Source organism: Aotus nancymaae, unplaced genomic scaffold (assembly GCF_030222135.1).
Source record: "Aotus nancymaae isolate 86718 unplaced genomic scaffold, 86718_ANA_hifiasm-v0.15.2.pri h1tg000008l, whole genome shotgun sequence".
Taxonomy (NCBI): domain Eukaryota; kingdom Metazoa; phylum Chordata; class Mammalia; order Primates; family Aotidae; genus Aotus; species Aotus nancymaae.
In genome coordinates, this window is record NW_026988419.1 from 49,809,438 (window position 1) to 49,833,937 (window position 24,500).

Consider the following 24,500-nt stretch of genomic DNA (forward strand, 5'->3'; position numbering starts at 1 on the left):
AAACAATTTTGTTCTATTGTTTAAGTGACCTAGTCACTTGACCTATCAAATCAGCACACAGAAACTTAAGGCAGATATTCAAGTGGTCCAAGGTTTTTTTTTTTTTTTTAATTAAAATAATGAAAAAAAATTCTCCCCATTTTCTGCTTTGTGATGGTGACCAATTTATGAACTTTTATACTTGAAAAACACAAATGTCTCCAGAGCAGAGATAGAGTTGGTAAATTCTGACACTAAATATATAAGTGTGACCAAATTATTTCTTGGGGCCCATTTCCTAATATAAAATCAGATTGTATTGATCTCTGAGTTCCGTTCTGATTTATCTTTAAACTAGGAAAACATTAGCATAGGTCAGATGTTCCTCCAGAGATTTCACTAACTTCTTCTTGGCCCTATTCCAAAGGTGCTCCAGAGAAGCTCCGCTGGGTAGCTGCCTGGTGGCTGCTGAGCAACTGGAGATTCCTGGTGACTGCAGCTGCCAGGCCTGCCAGGCCGCTCCCTCTTTTGCTGACGTAATTTATGCTTAGCTTGAGTAGTATAGACCCATTCATTCCCTCTCTTTCCTTCTCTTAAAATTCTTTCCTCCCTTTTGGCTTACTACCAATTTTGAGAATGAATTCAGTTTTTTTCTTTGGTGCAAATGTTTACTGACTATAAAGCCAGCTTCTACACCTTATTGGAAAATAATAGAATAAATAAATAATATTTTTGTAATTATACAGTAGCTTAAAACTATAGGATTCTTTCCATTACTTTGCAACAATTGATAGTTTTGACCAGTTCTCTTTCCTAAGCATTCCTCTCCTTGAGCTGTTACCCAAATTGTCCTAGTTCTTCTCTGCCTGTCCCTCAACTGTAGACAGTCACTGAGGCTCTGTGCTTAGCCTCTGTTTCTCTCTCCTCATAGGGATTCATCCTATTGGAGTCCATCAAGCTACATAGGCTGAATTATCAATTTTATGACTCTAGTTTTGATCACTCTCTGAGACAAAGTACCATGCTTCCCTCCAGTAACACTTCTACCTGGGTACTCTTTGGGTACTTCAAAAATAATGTATTTTTTACTGAAGTAATTTTTTTTTTTTTTTTTTTTTTTTTGAGACAGAGTTTCGCTCTTGTTACCCAGGCTGGAGTGCAATGGCGCGTTCTCAGCTCACCGCAACCTCCGCCTCCTGGGTTCAAGCAATTCTCCTGCCTCAGCCTCCCGAGTAGCTGGGATTACAGGCACGCGCCACCATGCCCAGCTAATTTTTGTATTTTTAGTAGAGACAGGGTTTCACCTTGTTGACCAGGATGGTCTCTATCTCTTGACCTCATGATCCACCCGCCTCGGCCTCCCAAAGTGCTGGGATTATAGGCGTGAGCTACCGCGCCTGGCCCATTGAAGTAATTTTTTTAAGATAGTCTTGCTCTGTTGCCCAGGCTGCAGTGCAGTGGCACAATCTCAGCTCACTGCAACCTTTGCTTCCTGGGTTCAAGCACTTCTCCTGTCTCAGCCTCTCAAGTAGCTGGGATTACAGGCACCCACCACCACGCCTGGCTAATTTTTGTAATTTTAGTAGAGAAGGGTTTTTACCATGTTGGCCAGGCTGGTCTTGAACTCCTGACCTCAGGTGATCCACCTGCCTCAGCCTCCCAAAGTGCTCAGATTACAGGCATGAGCCACCACACCCAGCCTTGAAGTAATCTTTTAATTAAAACTTTCTCTTTTGTAACTTTCTCATTTAAGTATGTGGCACCATTGTTTTTCTAGGTCCCTAATACTGAAACTTTATTTGGTTTTAGTCCATCTGTCCCACCATTCCTCAGAAATGTAATGAGTAGTCAAGCTAAAAAGCTTCTGCACATCAAAGGGAACAATCAACAAAGTGAAGAGACAATCCATAGAATGAAGGAAAATATTTGCAAACTATCTGGCAAGAGCTTAATAACCAGAATATATAAGCAACTCAGACAACTCAATAGCAAAAACAAAATAAGAAACAACAAATAATCTAACTAAAATGGGCAAAATATATGAATAGACATTTCTCAAAAGACATACAAATGCCCAACAGGTAAATGAAAATATTTTCAACGTCACTAATTAGATAAATGCAAATCAAGACCACAATGAGATCTCTCATCCCAGTTTGAATGGCTTTTATCAAAAAGATAGAATAATGGATGCTAGTGAGGATGTGGAAAAAGGGGAACTCTAGTACACTGTTGGTGGGAATGTAAATTAGTACAGCCACTATGGAAACCAATAGGAAGTTCTTCAAAAAACTAAAAATAGAACTATCATATGATCCAGCAGTTTCACTACTGGGTATATATTCAAAAGAAAGGGAATTAATACATTGAAGAATATCTGGACTCCAATATTTAGTGCAGCACTATTCACAATTGCCAAAATGTGGAATCACCTGAAGTGCTTATTAGTGGATGAATGAAGAAAGAAAGTGTGGTATATATACACAATGACATATTGTTCCGATATAAAAAGAGTGAAATTCTGTCATTGAAGCAACATGGAACTGGAGGTTATTATGTTAAATGAAATAAGCCAAGCACAGAAAGACAAATATCACACGTTCTCATTCATATGTGGGAGCTAAAAAAAAAAAATGAATCTAATTGAGTTGAAGAGGCTGGGAAAGGTAACAGGGAGGAGGAAATGAAGAGAGGATGATTAATGAGTACAAATATACAGTTAGTTAGAAGGAAGACCTAGTGTTTGATAGATCAGTATGGCAACTAAAGTTAACAATGATTTATTGTTAGAGGCTAATTCACATGTTCATAGCATAAAGAGGAATGTTTAAGGCAATGGATATTACCGTAACTTGATCTTTACACATTATGTGAATGTATGAAAATATCAATGTGCCTGAAAATATATATATCTATTATGTATTAATAAAAAATGTAAGGGACACTGGTATCAGGCACTCTCTATGCCAAGGACATGGAATGAAAGAGCAAATAGGTGACTGGCACTCCCTTTTTTTCACTTCTTTTCAATGTACTTGGCATTGAGTGGACACATGACCTTCTAAAGGCTGTGAAGCCCCCTTTTTTATTTGTTAATTGATTCTTTAGAGTCTATCACAAAATAGCACTTCAGAAGTCATGAGGGAAAACAGGCATAATTGTATTGACTCTTTCTATATTTTGGATATTCTGAGTAACTTGAATCTAGAAAACTTGTGAAAGGCAGTTTATTTGAAATTTTCCAAAGACATAAAGGAATAAACTGCATTTCCTTTTCTTATTAATATAGTGTTAGTTCTCTCAGTCTTAAGCAATTCCTTTTACTAAGTGCAAATTACTATGAATTGAGTCCTTTATTACAATATTGAGGTTTGTTTTTACAGCTAAGTTGAGCAAATGTTACTTTTACTTTTTAAAGCCTTATTATATCACCTAGGTTCGCCAGTCAGCTTCATCACATTTTCCATATACTGGTCTAATCCAAAATAAAATTTAATATGATATTCTTTGCCCTATGTATAGGTTTAGGAAATAAATATTGTTTTAAATACATAATGAATGACTGCTAAGTCAAGAAAACACTTCATTTTATGAAAAAAATGAAAGAAATATCTTATTTTTATGTTATAACTTTATTAAGCAATAATTTATTTGTAGTAAAATACTACAAATCTTAAGTGTATGCTGCATTTAAATTTTGGCAAATGTATATACTTACATAACCACCATCCAGATCAAGATAAAGAACATTTCTCAAAATTATCAGGTGTCCAATCACCCATCTTGCCCTCAGAATAAGGCAAGCACAGTTCTGATTTTTATTGCCATAGATTGGTGTTGATATTCAGCTTCACGTAAAGGGAAGCATAACGTATATACTTGGGACTGACTGCTTTGGCATACCATGGCGTTTCTGAGACTTTGAGTTCTGTGCATCATTTTATTTTAATTTTTAGTGTATAAAAGTACACCCTGGTATGAACATAATATCAATTTGACTTCTAAATTCAAACCTCCTTAATATGGTTCCTAGTTTAATACAGTTAATTTCCGAATCTGCGGGTGTTGTTGTTTTCCCCTTTCATCATTGATGTCAGAACTCTAGGGTTCCGGTGTTTCTGTTTGTTTGTTAATGCTCTAGGAACAATAAGACCCTGTCAATTTTTCCATTAAGTGCCCGTTTGATGACTTGCAATTTTGGGAAGAGGGAGTATGTTCCACGGGGTGGAATCTAGCGATGTTTTACCATCACCTTGTTTCTAGAAGGATAGTAGAATTGACCTCCTGAATGGCATATTGCCCAACTTATGTTTAAGGGCTATCTGAACAAGTTCCACAATGGCAACCATTCCTGTCGCTGTTGATGGCTGTGATGGTAAGGCAGATGGTCCACCTACTGCGTTGATTTTTCACTTTACTAATATGCTAGTCTATTCTACCCCAGCCACTCACTTCCATGAGCAGTTCTGGGCCTTGCCATCTAGCAGTGGTGCTAGCATTGTAATGTTAATTCTAACAGTCCCACTGTTTGCTTACCACTTCTTTTCATTTGACATGACTTGTTGCAGTATTGTCATCACTGCTTCCTTTTTTTTTTAACCATGTTGAGATTACCTATTCATCAGCTACCACTTCCTATCTGCTAAGCCTCTGGCCTCCTTGTCTGCGTGAGATATCACGGTCTATTGCAATTCTCATTCCCTTGAAAATACCCTCAATTTCTTTGCTTTCTTTTCTTCTGCCATATTCATCTGGCAAATTCCAACTCCAGTTATTTAAGAAAATTACTCAACTGAGGTGACTAGTTTCACTTTAAATTCAAGACAGAAATATCAGATAGAAAATCAAGATTGCCCATCATTCCTACTCACTATAAAGTTTGCCTTCTACTTGATGAAATAACCGCTTTATACTTTCTTTACTTACATGCCCACATCCTGCTTTTCGTAGCCCCTCATTCCCCATAGCTGATGACGTCACTTCATTCTTCAATAAGAAAATAAAAGCCATTGGAAAGAACTCCCTCATTACTCCACCAACCAATTTATAAACTTGTCAGTATCAGCACCCTTCTCTCCTTTTTATTCTTGTGTAGTGGATGAAGTCTTCTGACTTTCAAAGTCCGATTCTCTCTTTTGCTCAGGGTCCAGTCATCACCTTGCAAGTTGAGTTTAGCGGACCCTTTTCTCTCTGAACTCATTTTTAGCTCTGAGGGTCATTTGACAGAGAGGACTGCCCTGCTTTTATTTTGGAATACACTTTTTTAACTCCACACTCTCCTGTATTTCCTTCCACATAACTGGCTGCTTCTTCTCAGTCTCCTTTATGGACTTAATATTCTTTGTCTTATATATAAAGATGCAGTTCCTGCCTAGAGGACTACAACTCACCTTTCAGGTTTCAAGCTTTAAATATCATTTTCTCACAGTATATTGGAGGCCAGACTAGTTTAGGTCATTAAGTGATATGTTCTTCTTATACATACACATTGTGTTTTAATTTCCTAACATGTATCACATATGACAAATTATTTTGTGTGTAATTTTTTTTGTTCAATGTCTTTATCCTCTTCTGGATTGTCTGTAGAGCCCATCATGTGGCCTACATGTTTATTACAGAGCCTGGAATGTAGCAGATGCCCAATATTTGCAGAATGAATGAATTCATATATAAGTGACTGAAAGGGTTCAACAAATGTTAGTTCTCTTTTCCTTCCCATCTCATATTTACAGAAGCATAGATATACCAGAGTTGCGGAGTCAGAGGACACTACTATCATTTCTATAGATAAAGACAAATTCATGGTGTGATGGATGTTACCAGATGTTAAAAATTATGGAACTCCTCACAAACCCCTCTTACAGGCAGTTGGAAATATTGATCGAGATCTCAGTAAAGAAGTCATGGTGAAGGACATGGATCTTCAAATTATAAAATTTTATTTTTTGTGTCTTTTAAAATGTGTTGTGTTTTGCTCCTGTGTGTTTTTAAATGGAGGAAAAGAGGACGAGTGGGTTTCAGGGGTGAAATGCCAGGGTATGAGACATACAGTGCATCTGGTAAAAATTAAAATGATTTAAATTCTGATCTGATTAGAAAGTGTCAGTCTTGAAAAAGTTATAAAGGAAATTGTAACACAAATACAATTGTATGTTCTCTCCTTTTCCTTACTTTTTGACAATAAGTCCTGAGCACAGATAATATTTTTTTCCTAGAAAAAATAGAAAAATATCCACTCAAACATAGTAGTCCTCCAAAGTCATGCTACATGAAAGGTTATGGGAGTTTGAGGATCTGATGAAGTTAATTATAGTCTTACAGCTCTGGATAAGACCCAAAAGCATTCAATTTCAAACAAAGGTCAGGGATAGTTAGAAAGTTTTATCACACTTAAGCTTGAACTCAAACAAGGTTGCATTAAATAGGGACAGTCCAGTGAGTATCATATTTCATAACTGGATCAGGTACTTAGATTTCTTTAGATCTTCTGAAATCATATCAAAAATAGTAGTATCCTTATGTTTTTTAAAAATAAGTGAGCATATTTGTATGAGCAAAGCTTTGAATAAAGAAGGCTAAGATTCTTGTCTCCTCTGAACTATTTTTATTTTTATAAGAAGCCACTGTGAGGCAGCAAGGCTGTTCACCGCTAGGGCACTATGTGTATCGTGAGGCATTTCCCCTGAGTTACAGAACAAGTTCTGCAAAGTACTGGGCATGTTAACTTTGCAAATTCAGGTTTCTACTAGAGTGATAAACTCATGTTTGTACTAGGATAATAAACAGTCTCCAAGTTCATTAGCAGATATGTAGGAGATCATTAATATTAAGAGAGTAGCTAGAAGCAGCAAGCAAGAGGAGTGGAGGGAATGTGAGAAAGAACTGAGCTGAAAACAGTTTCCTGTCCTTTCCATGGCTGCTCCTAAGATGCAGCACTGCACTGTGTCCCGCATTTGAAGGTTCTATATTAATTCCAGGCTTTGAGGTAAATGAATTGTTAATGTTAAAACTGCCCGTGTTTGAAGATCTTGTCATTTCTTAGCCTATTTTGTCAAAACCAACTCCTTTGACTTTTAAAATATTTTTTTTCCCAGATAAAGCACCAAGGCAGACTAATTTATTTGTAAGCTTTTCTCCTCAACAGTGGAATAAAGAAAAATCAGTATCTGATGGATTTTGTTTAAAACTCAGTAAATAATAGATTTCATTTTCTACTCTAAAAGCCAAAACTTAAAAAGCTTGTGCCTTTAGGAAGTTGGGAGAAGAAGACTATTAGCCCTTAAACTAGAAATGATAGTAATGCTACAGGCCCCCCCAAAAAGTCTGAGTATCAACAAATCAACTATTGGTAATAAAAATAAACTGTTACATCTGATTTAGGGTAGCAGGCATAAAAAATGGTGACAACTAATGCATGCAACGAATCTCTCTGTGATTCTTCACAATTTCGCAGTTTTGGGGCTTTTGGGGATGTGTATGTCGATGTGTGTAAACGTAATTTACATGAGGAGTAATGTTTCAGATCTATTGATCTAAGATACACTTTTCATGAATAACCTAAGATATGAATGTTTGGGTTGAGTAAGCATAAATGAGACAAGGTTCTTTCATATTTGAGCTTTGTGGGTATAAAACTCAAATTCTCGGCCGGGCGCGGTGGCTCACGCCCGTAATCCCAGCACTTTGGGAGGCCGAGGCGGGTGGATCACGAGGTCAAGAGATCGAGACCATCCTGGTCAACATGGTGAAACCCCGTCTCTACTAAAAATACAAAAAATTAGCTGGGCACGGTGGCACATGCCTGTAGTCCCAGCTACTCAGGAGGCTGAGGCAGGAGAATTGCCTGAACCCAGGAGGCGGAGGTTGCCGTGAGCCGAGATCGCGCCATTGCACTCCAGCCTGGGTAACATGAGTGAAACTTCGTCTCAAAAAAAAAAAAAAAACTCAAATTCTCATTCTGTTATGTTATCAAGCTACTTGAACTAGACAGATAATTTGCTTATGGCAAGAGTTAGGGATTGAGACATTGTCCCATATAATTACTATGGCATTGTCACCTTGGAGACCACCAGAAATAAGAATTATATTGCAGATGAGCAAAATTTAGTTCCAAGAATATTTGCTTAGCTCATTAGCTATTAGGTAATAGTCTAGCTATGTATATGTAGGTGTATGCATAGCTTTGTAAATACCTACTTGAAATATTACTAAATCACTTTATAATATAATTTTTTAAAATCCCTGCCTAGAAAGTTTTATGGAATCCATTTGTTTATGCTCCCAGCAGATATGTAAGTAAAAACATCCAATTAGACTCAATTAAGTGACAGTTGCTATAGTTTTTGCCTAAATTTTTTATTTGATTGTATGCAAATTTCTGAAGAATTACAAATGTGTAGATAATTTATTTACATGCATTATTTTTGGTAGATATCTATTTTTAAGTAGAAAAATCACAAGTCTATATATATATATATGGATGAAGATAATTTATAAATCTAATACCATAACATTTATTTCTTCAGAAATATTCTCATCTCAAGAATATCTCTTTAAAAATACATATAACATTTTAATACAAAATAAAATACTGTAAAAAAGCCAAAAGCTAGGTAACTTTTCATTCTCTTTTAAATGAGAATATAATCAGTATGCTAATAAAGTTATTGTTGGAGTAATTTTTTTTCAAAATAGCAACGAGCACTAATGTTAGTCATTGTTTATTGGGCTGAGATCTTCACAGAAATTGTGTGCTAAAAATGATCAGCAGAACAAGGGAAGAAGCTGTGCGTATCATTGAGGAATTCTCATTTCTGTCATGGGCAAGAGCAACAGTTGCTGCTGCTACCATCCCCATTAGAGATACTTATTTCTCTGGCAGGAGGGGCGATACTCATTTTGGGACTGCTACTTTAAAGTATGTTATTGACAAGTTCAACCGGAAGTAAAATTTATTTTCATTAGAAAATACAAGTGGTCAAGAAAAGCTTCTGCCTTTTATTCTCCATGTTAACATAAAACAACTTTTTTTTTGAGACAGGGTCTCACCCTGTCACCCAGGCTGAAGTGCAGTGGCGTGATCTTGGCTCACTGCAGCCTCGACCTCCAGGGCTCAAGTGATCCTCCCAAATCTGCCTCCCAAATAGCTGAAACTATAGGCACACGCCACCACACCAGCTGATTTTTGTATTTTTTTTTTTGTAGAGATGGGGTTTTGCCACATTGCCCAGACTGGTCTTGAACTCCTGGGCTCAATTTTTTTTTCCTCACCTATCGCCTCACCCTGTTGGCCTCCCAAATTAAGTGCTGGGATTACAGGCATGAGCCCTTGTGTCCAGCCATAAAACACTTTTTAAGCAAAAATTTTTTTGTTGATGTTCTTTCTCTAATTTATGTATTCTTATTTCCTTTTTCTGTGTCAAAAGAGAAGCACATACTATTTGATTTTTAATGAAGCTTACTCAGGGACATTATTTAAAGAAATCTTTACATATAATTAAATACTTTTAAGATAATTGTGTATTTTTTCTACTTTTATATTGACATTAATTCCTGACAATTTACCATGCTTATGATGTATATTTCTTAGCTAAGTAATCTCAGCTGTGTAGCTCTTCTATAAAAAGTATAATAATCTACTCTCTAAGATGTCAAGTGAATCCATCCTTAGAGAAAACATTTTGAGATAATTAGAATTGTTATTATTATGATGGCAAAAACCACAATTACTTCTACACTAACCTAATATATACATAAAATGTGCATTCTGGTCACTACTCACCAAATATTTTTAAAACATGAAATTTCTCTTTTCAAAATATGTAGATAATAATTTACTCCAACAAGCACAAGAATACCATTAAGTTGAATGGGGGCTATTATACCCTATAGAAGGGGCTCACTGCCCCCCTTAAGAACCTCACGGAGTTCACTGGCTTTTAATAACACTTGCTTATCTCCTCGAGTTGCTTTGAGATCTCGGAACTAATATTAGGAGGACTGCTGTGACATCTGTTAAAAGTCTATGAACATGAGATGGTAGTCCACAGGGTAAACCAGCGACCTGAGCATAGGCAGAAAATTGCCTCCCAGTTGGCATTCATGATGTTAATATTTCCATAATCATGAAGCACACCTCTTTTAGGATTAAGGGGTCATGCTATTCTCATGCATGGGGGTGAACAGCATTTCCTCAAGATTTGGGTGGTTTGTTGAGAATGGAAACAATGCCCATACTGACATTGAATAAGAGGCCATGTGGATAGAATAAACAGGAATGTACTTCCAGGAGAAAAAGATCAGACACGCAGAAGTGACAAGAGCCTTCTCACAACCAAACTGAGATCTAGTTTCAGCAAAAAACATGAGTAAACAAAAGAAAGCTAATATTGGAAATGTGCTTATAACTAAATTGTGTTTTTCAGAACGCTGTAAATGTAAGCCTATTAGAGCTACGCAGAAGACCTACTTCCGGAACAATTACAACTATGGTAAGGAAAACTTCATGGTTGATTTATAAACTGCTGTGTTAAGGTGTGTGGATGCACCCATGAATATGGGCACATGTAAATAAGTAGAGCCATTTAAGAATAAGGTTTAAAAACCAAAAGACAACTTTTAGGAGCGTAGTCCCTCTGCCCCAACCAATTAACATGGCTCCCATGGGCAAAATGCTTAACACATGGTTGATGTTCGAGCATACCAAGCAGACATGGTTGATGTTGAAGCACACCAGGCAGTATTGTTGTCCTCTTAGAGCCATGCGCATAAGTACACAGAGATTAAGTATCAAGATACATGGGACTCTTCCCTACCTGGAGGCTGAAGGAGGATTTGATCTCAAGTTGGGTTGCATAGGCCATCAGTTGTGCTTCACTGGGTGAACAGAAGAGCACTTTGATGCATAAGGAACTGTTGAAAGACTCAAACTTGGTTTTGTCAGTCAGCCTATCCCATGAAAAACACAGATAGATTTGGAAAGCAACACTTGTAGAAGTTGTTGGTATTCAGCTAAAGAAATGTGTTGTATCTAGCTTGACTTAAAATCTGACATTCTAATAAACTAAATATTAATTGAAGAGCTACCAATCCAAATGTAGCTGACAAACTTAACTGAAGGATTAAAAAGCCTGCCATTTTTGTCCTATGTGCTAAGTGATTTCTATGCGTTATCTTTAATTTTCTCAGCTGCCCCATGAGATATATTACCATCCTGATTTTATCAATGATTATTGAATCTAAGTTGTCCCTTCTTTGATTGTTCACAATGTACTTTTGGATGCTGGTATATATTTAGAGTCAAGAGTCATAAATTTATTTATACAGTCATTATATTTAGAAATGGCAATTTACAGAGTTTTCCAGCTGAAACATAAGGAACTAACAGATATTTACTGTATTCCATAGGCATTTTTATTTTTTCTAATATCTATGGTATTAGTAAAAGATATGTTACTGTCTCTGCATAAGACTATTGATGTTGAGTCCATGAGTAAACATAGCGATTAAACAGACTTTTAAAGTGAACCTTATTAAAATAAGAGTTTTATTATTGCATTTATGTGCACTATTTAAAAGTATATATGATATATAGAGCAGATTTATTTCTTCTATACTTTTGGGAGTTGGAAGGAGAGAAATGAATAAGGCTGTAAGAGTTATCTTCAATATCTTTCAAAATGAAGTGTATTAAAAAATATAAAGTTGAAAATTTTTGGTTTAGTTAAATCTCCTTAAAACAGATCCACCTTGTTTCCCAAGTTTTTCTTCAATGGAATTTTATGTTTTGCTTGCTACTCATCTTAAGAGGAATGTAGCTTTTCTTAGTTAATGATGGATGCTCAGAAGTTTGTAAGGTTATGTTTATCTAAGAAGTCAAATGCCTGGCTGCTTTATCTAGGAACCCATTTCTCTACTGATTGATGTGAAGAACCCTAGGGAAAAAAGAGGCCTTAATTTCTAGGAGATTAGCTTGTTAAGATTGAAAAATGCTATATAAACTTTTAAATACTGTAATGCTAAGAACAAAAACATATAAATTTTATATCAGGGAAATGTAATTATTTATTTTACTTATCCTATGTTCAAATTTCATTTTATCCGAGCTTCTTTAGTGCTGCAATAGTTGTTGCTGTTATTTTTGTTAAAAGTTGAAAGACAAGTCATGGAAAGTGAAGGTCTTAGAGAAGATAGCTGAATGAATATCATAAAATAAAATGGGATATGGATCATAATTAGTGAAAAGTAGCAGATAATTTCTTTTTTGTAGCCAAGTAATAGCTAAGTTGATCATAGTTTCAAGATTTCATTTGTCTGGGATTTACTTACAGTTTCTTCGGGAAAGGGAGGCACTCAAATGATTAAATAGAAGAAAGAATTCTGAAAAGGAAATATATTTTACTTGCAAAATATTTTTATTTTTTGTCTTCTATATCTGCATGTGTCTACTGAGAAAATAAAGTCAAGGTGAGAGCAACTGGAAATTTAGACAAAACCTCTACTTCATTCGGATTAATTCTGTGAAAAACTCCTTAAGTGTTAACAAAATTACTTGAGTAAAAAAGTAGGTCTTGTAGAAAGATATTTATTTTGGAGTGGGTACATGTGCTAAAAATTTCTAATGAAAATAGTAGACACTGGGTAAATAAATCATTAGTTTGAGAACATTTGCACAGTTCACTAATCTCTAATAGTTGATGGATGCTATGAAGCACGTACACTTAAGCCAGGTCACACAAAAATGCCTGTTAGTTGGGGTTGAGAATTTCTCATCTGATTCTCCCAAATGGCATTTCAAAAAGGGCAATCTTATCTTTCGTTAAATACAGAATAGGGAGAACATGAATAGACAGGGACTCCACTTGCCAGTTGAACCAAGTGAGGACAGTTGGGTACACCTTTTGTTTGCTACAAGTTATCATACTTGAGGCAACTAATTCTCTGAAGACTGAAATGTGAAGTTTTTAGAATTCATTAGTAACTTAATTTCTGTCATGTGTGTTGCACTGGTAGAATATTGTTTGTGTGATGAAATTGGAGCATTAATGGGGGGAATGGTTGATTAGCTGGTTTTATATTTTTCACGGATTACTTTCTTCTAATCCTTTATAGTCCAAAACCTCTAAAATATGTGGGAAGGTACTCAGATTAAAGTGGTTTGCAATTACATGTCTAAAAAGTTTTTGAAACATTGACTCATTTGGGTAAACTGTGTTTTCCTCTATATAATGTCCATGGATATTGAACTGGAGCAATGAGGGTACTGGGAGAAATGCCATTGTCTTTTTACTAATTGACATTTTACTTCTTTCTTGATGTTTTAAAACTGCTCTTTTAAAAGCTCATTTACTAGAAGCAGGAATCTAAACAATTTGACTCTTTTAAAGGGGGGACATACAGAAAAGAAGCAGAACTATACTTTCTAGATTCTGAGTCAAATACTTTAACTTTGCAACTGAAGGCCGTTTGTTGTTACATTGAGAAGTAAAGTGACTCTTGTGACGTAAATTGGGTGCCAATATATCCATCGAGAGAGGTAGAATGATGCAATTGACGTTTGAGAATAGATTCTGTAGCATGTGAGGGGAAGGAGTGTTGGAGTGTCTGACTTCAAGGCAGATGGAGGAAATAATGTCTAGTGGTGACAATTTTTATTCCAGAAGAAAATGTAGTCCATCTAGAGGAGAATATAAAAGATAATCTGCACTGAACACAAAGGAAGAAAGGACCTGATATCTGAACAAAGAAGAAAATGTAGCCCACATAAAGGAGAATATAAAAGACAATCTGTACTGAACACAGAGAAAGAAAGGAGCTAATAACTGAACAGCAACCCAAATGAGGCAGGTGAAAAGACTGCAGAACCAGTTTGGAAACACTATTGAGCAGGACAATTTTATAACACTAAAGAGGCCCACCACTTGAGAAAACCTATTAATAGACCTGATTTAAAAAAATGATAAAAAGCAATAAAAATAAAAATAGACCTGATAAAGGAATGCCAAGGAAAGAAAGCATATTTAAGTACTAGGTCTTTTCATATCGTGGGATTAACATAGTTTAAATTCCTGTTGGCAGCAATTGGAGCTGCACATGCACATATACACATCCAAAATGGAATTTTGGAGCAAAATCATATCAGATTATTGACTCAATCTTTGAATCTCTAAATGGATTTCTCAAAAGCACCTGCACACACATGCATATATACACACGAATATATGCATAGCCACAAATTGTAAAGGGAGCAGGGCAGAGCATTAGGAGGCCATGTGTGGTTGTATGTTGCACGCTGCAGTCTAAGGCGAAAATATCTGGCTAACTTTTCTGTTCCATTCGTTGAATATTAAGTGGATAAGAATTAACTGAAGAGAAGGCTATTTTTGCTTTTTTGAATGGGGTACCTATTATGTGTCATATTATTATCAGCTTTTCTTGTCTTTTATCCCAGTCATTCGGGCTAAAGTTAAAGAGATAAAGACAAAGTGCCATGATGTGACTGCAGTAGTGGAGGTGAAGGAGATTCTAAAGTCTTCTCTGGTGAACATTCCACGGGATACTGTCAACCTCTACACCAGCTCTGGCTGCCTCTGTCCTCCGCTTAATGTTAATGAGGAATACGTCATCATGGGCTATGAAGATGAGGAACGTTCCAGGTAATTCACTCATTAAGGATACAGAATAACTGCTTTGCTTATCCTACTCTCATTGCACTTCTGTCTAGAGATCTTACCCTCACATTCTTACCTTGGGATCTGTCCACCTTCTTGGGGATTACAGGTAAGTTTTAGTTGGGATCCTTGATTTCATATATGGAATGGGTGTATGTGTGTAGTTTATGGTTTGCATTTTTCCGGGGAGAGGGACCATAACTTCATTCATTTTTTAAAGGGCCCTCTGACTCACAAATGGTTAATAATAACGATTCTAAATCTTGGCTGTCCTATTCAAGAATAAACATGTAAGTCTTTCTTGGCACTGATTACTTGTACTTTTCAGTAACAGGTTTTAATTTTTCAAAAATGGTTGCTTCTTTTAAAAACGCAGATTACTCTTGGTGGAAGGCTCTATAGCTGAGAAATGGAAGGATCGTCTTGGTAAAAAAGTTAAGGTAAGCCTGTATTTTATGTTTGAAGTAATACACAGAAAATAAAAGTAGAAAACCAGCCATCTGTCATTAAAATGAAAGAGCTTCCTTCAACTATATGAGAAATACTAAAATTTAGTATGCATATATTTATATATTCCAGGAGCTGAATTTATCTTTGATGTCTATTTCATTTAAGGAATTAATTCCCTGTATGTGTATCAAAGATCTAACTACAGTTGCCCTAATTTCTCTTCACAAGGAGTCTAGCTGTAGTCCAGTCCTGGCAGGGTGGTTCCACATTGTCAGGCTTCTTCTAGCTTATTGCACTACCTTTTATTATTATTATTATTATTTTTTTTTTGAGAAGGAGTTTTGCTCTTGTTGCCTAGGCTGGAGTGCAACCTCCGCCTCCCGGGTTCAAGCGATTCTCCTGCCTCAGCCTCCTGAGTAGCTGGGATTACAGGCATGTGCCACTACACCTGGCTTAGTTTGTATTTTTAGTAGAGACGGGGTTTCTCCATGTTGGTCAGGCTGGGCTCAAACTCCTGACCTCAGGTGATCTGCCTGCCTCAGCCTCCCAAAGTGCTGGGATTACAGGCGTGAGCCACCACGACCAGCTGCTCTGTCATTTTTAAAGGCATTGCTTCCATACTTACGCTCACCTGGAGGTCACAATACGGCTGCTCTGCCTCTACTATCACATCTACATTTCAGGCAGGAAAAAGAGGAGGTAAAAGGGATTTCCAAGAGTCTCATCAAGCAACTTTTACTTAGCTGCAAAACAGCCTAGGAAATGTAGTCTATTTAAATCCAGGGTTATTGCTTCCCTGAACAAACTGCAGTTTGTGAGAAGGGGAGAATAAATTATGGGTAAGAAAATAAACACTGATGTCCAATGAATAAACACCAATTCCTATGTACAAAGGGTAGCTACATTCATCTATATGTAAGAGAACTGAACAAATTAGGTCCTTAGAGCAGTAATTTAGCCTTATTTTTAAGTCAATAGCTCTCAGATTGTGGAATTGATACATTTTTAAAAATCACATAGTACATGACTGTATTATAGAAGGTTTTGTTTCTTCTTACTGCACTAGGCAAATCTGTTTCAAAGAAAAGAATGGGGTGGGGGAATGTAGAGGGAGACAAAAAAATCTCAAAGGATGTATGGATGGGTGAGGGGAATGGGAACTTTACCAAACATAATACGTCCTCTTCCATCTGCAAGTTTGAAGGCTTGGGAAACATTTACATGGTAAGTTAAACACCCCTGGGCGGTTTATCTTATACATCTGGCACTTGACACAGCAGACACATTTGGGTTTAAATGACCTACAAAAATGTAGAGGGCATTATTTTGTAAGGGGAAACTACCCTCCAGTAAGTTCTGCCCCCTTTCAGTAGATATGTCAAAAGTGAGATGCATTTCAAGTTTAGACTTGTGGGCATTCTCTCTGCATCTCTCTTCAATTAGTTTGTTGTTTAGTAAAGAAAGAAGTGGCTCTTGTTCAGTATGTTGGAATCTCTTACTGTCTTTTTAATTTGGTTTTCTGCTTGCTAATGCAGAACAGGAATTTGTCCTAAATTCCTGTACCAGTTGGAAGAGCTTTCAATATCCCTGCTGCAAAGCATGTAACAAGGCTTACTGCTCCTCTTTTGGTAGCAAAACAATATCATTGTGTTGTTGACAGGACATGTGGCTTGTTTGTCCCGTTTTCCATTGCTTTCTCAGTATTTCCCATTGCTTTACGCAGGGGACTTGCAGAGTTATTGTGAGGTCATTTATATTCTCAGTCTGGATTTAAATACTCTAAAGGAAAAAAAACTAATAATTTGAACAATTTTAAATTCATTTGCAGATATTGAGGGCTAAAGAGTTTGAGTAGAAAATCTCCTTTGGCCAGAATTATTGAGATCCCCATTTTAGTTTTCCAGTCAATTTGAAGATGTGTAAAAAAAGTTTTATGGAGGATGTTGGTTTTTAATCAGATTTTTTCTTAGCTGAGTTTTGCTCTTAGTGGATCAATCAAGAATTGTATAAGAAACCTTATTATTATGGTTTTTTTTTTCATGGAAATGGTTGTTTACCTAAGTCTCTTATAGCAAACTATTCAAGATGTTTGGACTTCCTTGGGAAGTTGAGAATCAGACTGTTTATAAAATAGGAAAACAAGATTGTGGAGTAAAGTATACTAAAATGAAGAATGACTTTCAGTAATAGAAAAACAATAACTAATTTACTATATGCTAAGCACTTTGTATATATTTTTATCAATCTTCAGATGAATCTACTTCTTATAAGTAGATTCTCAGTTCCAACATATAAATGATGAAAATGAAGTCTAGTAAATTCAAGAAACTTCACACGGTAAGTAGGGGAGTTAGACTTTGAACTTGGGCCACCTGACCCAAGGATCTGATGATCCTTGCTATTTAAAATGTGGTCCCTGGACCAGCAACATAGGTATCACCTGGGAGCTTGTTAGTAATGAAAATCTTGGGCCCTGTCTCAGACCTACTGAATGAAAATTGGCAATTTTAACAAATTCCCCATGCAATATCCATGTTTGAAGTTTGGGAAGTACAGCTGTAGTTCATATTCCCTACCTATCCTCATGGAATATAACTTCCATTTAACTTAAATTGTGTGTAAATATTGACATTATCAATATGAACTATTACTAAACTTGATTGTGGTTAATAAAAACATTGCTAATGCCTGCTTTGTAAAACTTAGAATGAAGGCAGGACCTTGTCTGTTATGTTTGTTGTACTTGGCGGATATTACTTAGAAAAATATTTTTGAGACCCCCCCATCCCTCAAAAAAATTTTAATTTTTTTTTCCTTGCTCAAATCACATAGATTTTTAAAGGCTATGTTCTTATGTGTCTTAAGAGAGGATGCTGAAAAATAGCCTTTCCTTCAAATTCTGTGTGTAAATCTTCCATTTGTTGAGTACCTGTGAAGCACTAGCTTCCTGTGTGTTACCTCAGGAAATACCCAGAGGTATAGGTGATACTTCATCATCATTTACAGACATGGAAATTTTAAGTTCAAGTTTTGATAAGAAAGCATTACTAAATATAATATAGATGGGCAACTTTGTGCTTGTTAAAATCAGAGAATAATGTTCATATCGCATCAGTTTTCTTGTTACTCTGGGAAATGGATTTGTACTTTTGGGAAAGTAGTAAAATGCTTTAGAGATCTGACCTTGTGGTCTGACCCAGTTTTTAGAATCACAGAAATGATGACCCTAGTGATACGTGCTTGTGACTATTTTCTATTTTAAATTTCACAGCGCTGGGATATGAAGCTTCGTCATCTTGAACTCAGTAAAAGTGATTCCAGCAACAGTGATTCCACTCAGAGTCAGAAGTCCGGCAGGAACTCAAACCCCCGGCAAGCACGCAACTAAATCCCGAAATAGAAAAAGTACCATCGGTGGACTTCCTATTAAGACTTACCTGCATTGCTGGACTAGCAAAGGAAAATTGCACTATTGCACATCATATTCTATTGTTTACTACAAAAATCGTGATAACTGATCATTACTTCTGTTTCTCTTTTGTTTTCTGCTTTTCTCTTCCCCCACCCCTGTAATGGTTTAGGGGCAGACTCTTAAATATATTGGGAGTTTTCTGTTTCACTAATCATAAGAAAAACTGTTCTTTTGCAATAATAATAAATTAAACATGTTGATACCAGAGCTTCTTTGCTGGAATCCCAAGATGATAATTTACTTTCTGCACCCCAATTGGGGATGCAATATTGGATGCAAAGAGAGGTTTCTGGTATACACAGAAAGCTAGATATGCCATAAAACATACGCTGCCGATCTAATAACAGCCTTATTTTTGTATGCCTTTTGGGCATTCTCCTCGTGCTTAGAAAGTTCCAAATGTTAATAAAGGTAAAATGGCAGTTTGAAATCAAATGCCACATAGGCAAAGCAATCAAGAACCAGGGAGCGTTTATGAGGAAACACGCAAGATGAATTATTTTTGAGATTGGCAGGAAGCAAAATAAATAGGATTAGGAGCTAAAGAAAGAACATTTTGCCTGATTGAGAAGCACAACTGAAACCAGTAGCCGCTGGGGTGTTAATGGTAGCATTCTTCTTTTGGCAATACATTTGATTTGTTCATGAATATATTAATCAGCATTAGGGAAATGAATTATAACTAGACATCTGCTGTTATCACCATAGTTTTGTTTAATTTGCTTCCTTTTAAATAAACCCATTTGCGAAAGTCTTTTTCTTTTCCTCTTCTTTTAAAATAAAACTGAATTGCTGTATTGACCAGGAAAAGATTATGTGTGCACGTGCACCAGGGTGTTAGTTTTTAAAAGTACATAGCTCTCTAAAATGATGTAGATTACAGAATAATGAAATGTGCAAGGTTTTTTTTCTTTTTCTGGTGTTTGTGTAGTATTTGTGTACATGTGTATCCGTGCACTCACACGCAAGGTGGATTAAAATACAGGCCTGCAAACTGGCCTGCACTTTATCATTTGGATTTGTGCTGTTTAATGCTCAGTAAAAAATGTCTAATAAAATGAATTACAGTTGTCAGGAGAGAGGTTATTTTGACTTTTGAACCAAATACACGTTTCTCATTACTCAAGCTGCAGTGAGATCCCAGGGGCTGTGGTGAACAAATGATGCTTTTATAGATGGTCCCTAGCTCACAATGATTCAATTTACAATGGTTCAGTTTAACAATTTTTTGACTTAAAATGGGTTTATCAGGATGTAGCCCAATTCATTTCAACTTATGATATTTTCAGTTTAGAATGGGTTTATCCAGCTGTAACCCTATGGTAAATGGAGGAGCATCTGTACTTCCTTCCTCCGGCAGAGTTCCTTAGAGCCTGTGCCAATTACTTGAAAGTTTCATTCTCTGCCATTTACATGTGTGCTATTAGTAAATCCAAATTTCTAAGCTGTCGTGTGCTGAAAATAAAACACTTATGAGGCAAAAATGGTGCTGTGTTTCCTTCTACAAGGATAATCATGCAAGGATGAAATTCATTTCTGAACAAAAGTTTCTTAATATGGTAAATAATCATCTATCCAAATGGTCTTTCTTACAAGTGTGAGCTGGGTATGGTGGGTGCACCTATAATCCCCACAACTTGGGAGGCTACAGAAGGAAGATGGCCAGAGTCCATGAGGTTGAAGCTGCAGTGAGCTATGATTGTGTCCACTGCACTCCAGCCTAGGCGATAGAGCATGACCCTGTCTCTGTAACAACAAAAGTGTGAAAGTTGATTCTACAGACTGAAGTCATGCATGTCATACCCAACCAAAATGCAGTCAGGAAGCCAAGGGGAGGGGGCACCCAGGTCCCTGTTCAAGGAACTGTTTTTTCAGTTCAGAAAAAACACAAAGACCTAACTCTAAGTTAGAGTAGTAGTTGCTGTCACTCACTAATCAGAACTTGCTAGACCCAACAAGACGCTCCCGGCTCCAGTAAACTTCCTTTCAAAACAATTTAGATCCCCTTCCTCTCTTCCCCAGTAAAGACTCAGCCTTTCTCTTTGTTCTTTGAACACACCTAGAGGCTACACTGGTTTGTGCGCCCAGAATTACAATTCTAATTCTTGCATTCCCAAATAATCCCTTTACTTGGTGATTTCTCTTCCTAAATTTAAAGGTGACAGAGTAAGGGAACATTCCTGCCTTCTGATTGACTCTCCAAGGCCGACAATTTCCCCAGCCCCAGAAGAAAACATTCCTACCTTTGCCTATAGGACTGCATAGTCTTGGGCTCCAAAGACCACCTCCCAAGGGCTTGCCATCCACCCATTGTAGCTATATTCCCAGATGGCAAGGACATCTCTTTTGAGGTGCTGCTTTCATAGCCTTAAAACGTGAGTTCGGTGTCACTGGCGAGTAATGAAGTGCCACCGTGGAGGGACTGTCCCTCAGAATCTCTCTTCCTGGTATGGAAACCTCACTTGGAGCCTGAGGACAGCCGGCTGGAAAGGAGTGCTGGTGCCTCAGCCTCTTTCCCTCAGGCCTTCTCACTTTAACTCTGAGAAGAAGGAGAAGAATTGAGTACAGGAGAGGTTTAAAAGAACTATTATCTCAAATCCACAAACGTCAACTCTCTCAAAGCACTGTAAGCAATTTTAAGTGAGGAACTCTTTTGATGTATAATAAAAACTACAGATGTTTCCAGCCTCTGCAGTTTTTTGGGGGGAGGGGGGTGGGTAGAGGGGGTATGATCAGTTTCTGTGTAGGAATTTGACACACTTTATGCTTAATATAAACAAAAGACGGCTAGATTCTTAGATTCAGCAGTTGTTTTTTTAACCCCCTTCCATTTGGTATCATTTTACAACCTACTGTTTTACCTCTACCATCTAGAGTGGCAATGTTTGGTTTTGCTCATCTGTATGAGGCTTCTGTCAGTCGTTCAAATATTTCTAACGGTATAAAGTTATTGAATAAAGTACATTTGGTTTTTCAGCTTGATAACTACAATACCTTCACTAATAAACTATGTGCAGACCTCTTTTGGGAGGATGGCATGATTTATCATGATGGTCACGTCTCTAATCAGACTGCAAAACCATTTCTACTCTAGTTGCCTTAGTACAAAGGCATCTCATTCATGCCTCTCTATAGGGTTTTCTTGCAGATACGAACTTTTAAAGCCACTAAAAATTTAATATACATGCATTCTTATCAGTAACATTGAGATGGATAAAATTCATATTTCTTTAGAAAATTTTATTCACCTTCAGGATTTTAATTTTCTTAGCCAAATGAAAGTCAGATGCATGCTGAATAAAGAAGCGAATATTTAAATAACAGCAAACATGGATTCTCTTTTCATGGGTATGTATTTTACTGTGTCACATACAATGTAATCTGATTCAGTACCATATGTTGCACGCAGCATTCAGGGATGAGGTGAGACAAACTCTTGTCTTTCCACATCTGTTATACATTAAGAACGCAAATACAAAAGTTATAATCACTGTGAGCAAAAGGCACCCTTTGCCTTCTGCAAGAAGTTATTTGCTAATACATTTCAACAAGTAAAATGACTTAAAAAAATATTTCAAGATTGATATTTAGCACTATGAGTTTTAGCATATTTTAATACACAAGAATTCAAGATGGTAAAAATAAAGCAGAGACTTCTAATATGGTGTTACTGAAATCCAGCCCATAAAATTTAAAAATATGGTTCCCAGATATATTAATATTAACAAAAACAGTATAGTTATATCTTTCACATTTATCTGTTTGGGGTAGTAACATCTAACAGTGGCTAGAACTCTATATGAAACACACATCTGTTACTTCATTTATTCCTTAAAGTTGGTGAAGTAGATGTTTTATTTTATTTAACAGATTTTTTTTTTAAATGAGGATTTAGAACTTCAGAGTTCTGTCAGTAGCAGAGCTGGGCCTTAGATCCTCTTAATCTTATTTTCCAAATTATATGTTTTCCACCATTGCAATTTCTGATAAAAGGTAAATGCATCCTAGCATTGTAAAAAAAAGAAAAAGCACAGTGCCATGCATATGGTGGCAGCTAATATTTCTTAAACTGCGGTCTATCAATGATATCAGAAAGCTTATATAATATAGTCCCAACTCTAACCCAAGATACTGTCACTTCACCTCTTCAGATGTCCCCCCTTACAAAATCAGAATTTCAGTAGAATTATTTCCATACATGATGAGTAGGTGATGAAGTAATTTTTGGGGCATCAATTGTTTAAAAATATGTGACTCTCAGTTAAAAAAGCATTTTTCAGGCCATTCATGGTGGCTCATGTCTGTAATCCCAGCACTTTAGGAGGCCGAGGCTGGGTGGATCACTAGGTCAGGATTTCAAAACCAGCCTGGCCAAGATGGTGAAACCCGTCTCTACTAAAAATACAAAAAAAAAAAAAAAAAAAAAAAAAAAAAATTAGCTGGTCGTGGTGGTGGGCGGCTGTAATCCCAGCTGCCTGGGAGGCTGAGGCAGAGAATTGCTTGAACCCAGGAGGTGGAGATTGCAGTGAGCCGAGATTGCGCCACTGTACTCCAGCCTGGGCAACAGAGCGAGACTCCATCTCAAAAAATAAAATAAAATAAAAAGGCATTTTTTAAAGTTTTTGTTTTCTTTTGAATTTGGAGAAAAGTATACAGTTACTTGTATTCAACAACACCTGGAAGAAAGTTGAAATTAAAAGTTGATAATCATTACAAATAAAACCAAAATGACTACTTCCACTGGGAACTCTCATTTCTCCTTTTAAGATTATGCCCTCTATTTTTCGTACCACCAGAGTCCTCCATAATGTAGAAAAACTATTCTACCTTACCTAATTCTCCCTGCTTTTCATTCGTTAAGTATTTTCACTATGATAGGGATTCAACATGTTAATACAAGACAACTAAATATGTTTTTCTTCGGATGAAATGCAAACGTTTGTCATGTTTCTACTTAGGTGGTTGTTGAGAACACAAAGAGTTGTCCTATGAAGAAGGAAAAGATGTGCTCAGGGAAGTGTGTCCAAAAGATAAAAGGATTTGTGGGCTGTTGAGAAAAATGACACAGAAATGAAAGAAATTGCAGAAAAAAAATTTCCTACTAACCACAGAGATGTGGAGGGGAATGACCCCACTCATTGCACAGTGGTACTGTGGCCATTCTTGCAAACAGCCACCACCTCCCTCCCCACACACTTAGCATCATGTTGTGGGATTGATGTTATGATTGCAGGGTTGGAGTTAGGATAGTCTGGGGCCTCAGTAAGGGTGGATGGGGTGATATCTGAAACACAGGATAGCTCTGAAATGTTAAAAAGTCAATGAAACAGAGAACAAAGGATTTTTTGTTTATACTGGATGGTAAATCTAATAAAGCAGATCCAGTTCCCTCTAATGTCTTTATTTCTACATTATTTTGGTGATTCGGAGGGAATCGTGGCTTCTTAGAGATCCTATCCCTGTCCTCGCACTGAAAAGCAGAATTTGAGTTGAACTGTGGGAGAATTTGGCAGAAGAGATCGATATGAACAAAATTCCTATTGGAAAACTTTCTCTAGGGCCTAAAACTCAAGTAATATATCAAAGCTTTAAAAGATGCATGATGCTCCAGGTGAAGTCTTCTGCCAAAAAAACAACAAATGTGTTTAAATTTGCCCTTTTCTTTCCTTCTCTTTATTTACTGGAATTGCCATGAGTCCATTGCTCTGTGAAGGATTCTCTTTCTTTGAAAATTCAGGATATGGTATTTTGTAAGTGATCTAGCAGCCGGCTCTTTCTAATAAAACATGGCCTAAGAGAAGAAAAGCAAACAAAACAAAACAAAACAAAAACAGAAAAAACAAAACAAAAATGCATGATACTCAGAAAATATGCCCACAAAGACTGAATTGTCCTGTCTGCACACATTCATCTCTTTCCCTCCTGGTCAT

The 24,500-nt window shown here is 36.7% G+C and overlaps 1 protein-coding gene across 3 annotated transcripts in view; it reads left to right on the forward strand.

Moving 5' to 3' along the window:
* FRZB (frizzled related protein) overlaps window positions 1–19,640 on the forward strand; it is a 56,817-nt gene extending 37,177 nt beyond the window's left edge. For all 3 annotated transcript variants that reach the window (XM_021668887.2, XM_012468614.3, XM_064373281.1), the window contains 4 exons: window positions 10,404–10,469; window positions 14,429–14,633; window positions 15,025–15,088; window positions 18,370–19,640. In XM_021668887.2, coding sequence (XP_021524562.2) covers window positions 10,404–10,469; window positions 14,429–14,633; window positions 15,025–15,088; window positions 18,370–18,486 — 452 coding nt within the window. In that variant the 3' untranslated portion in view covers window positions 18,487–19,640. The remainder of the gene's footprint in view (window positions 1–10,403; window positions 10,470–14,428; window positions 14,634–15,024; window positions 15,089–18,369) is intronic.
* The last annotated feature ends 4,860 nt before the right edge of the window (window positions 19,641–24,500 follow it).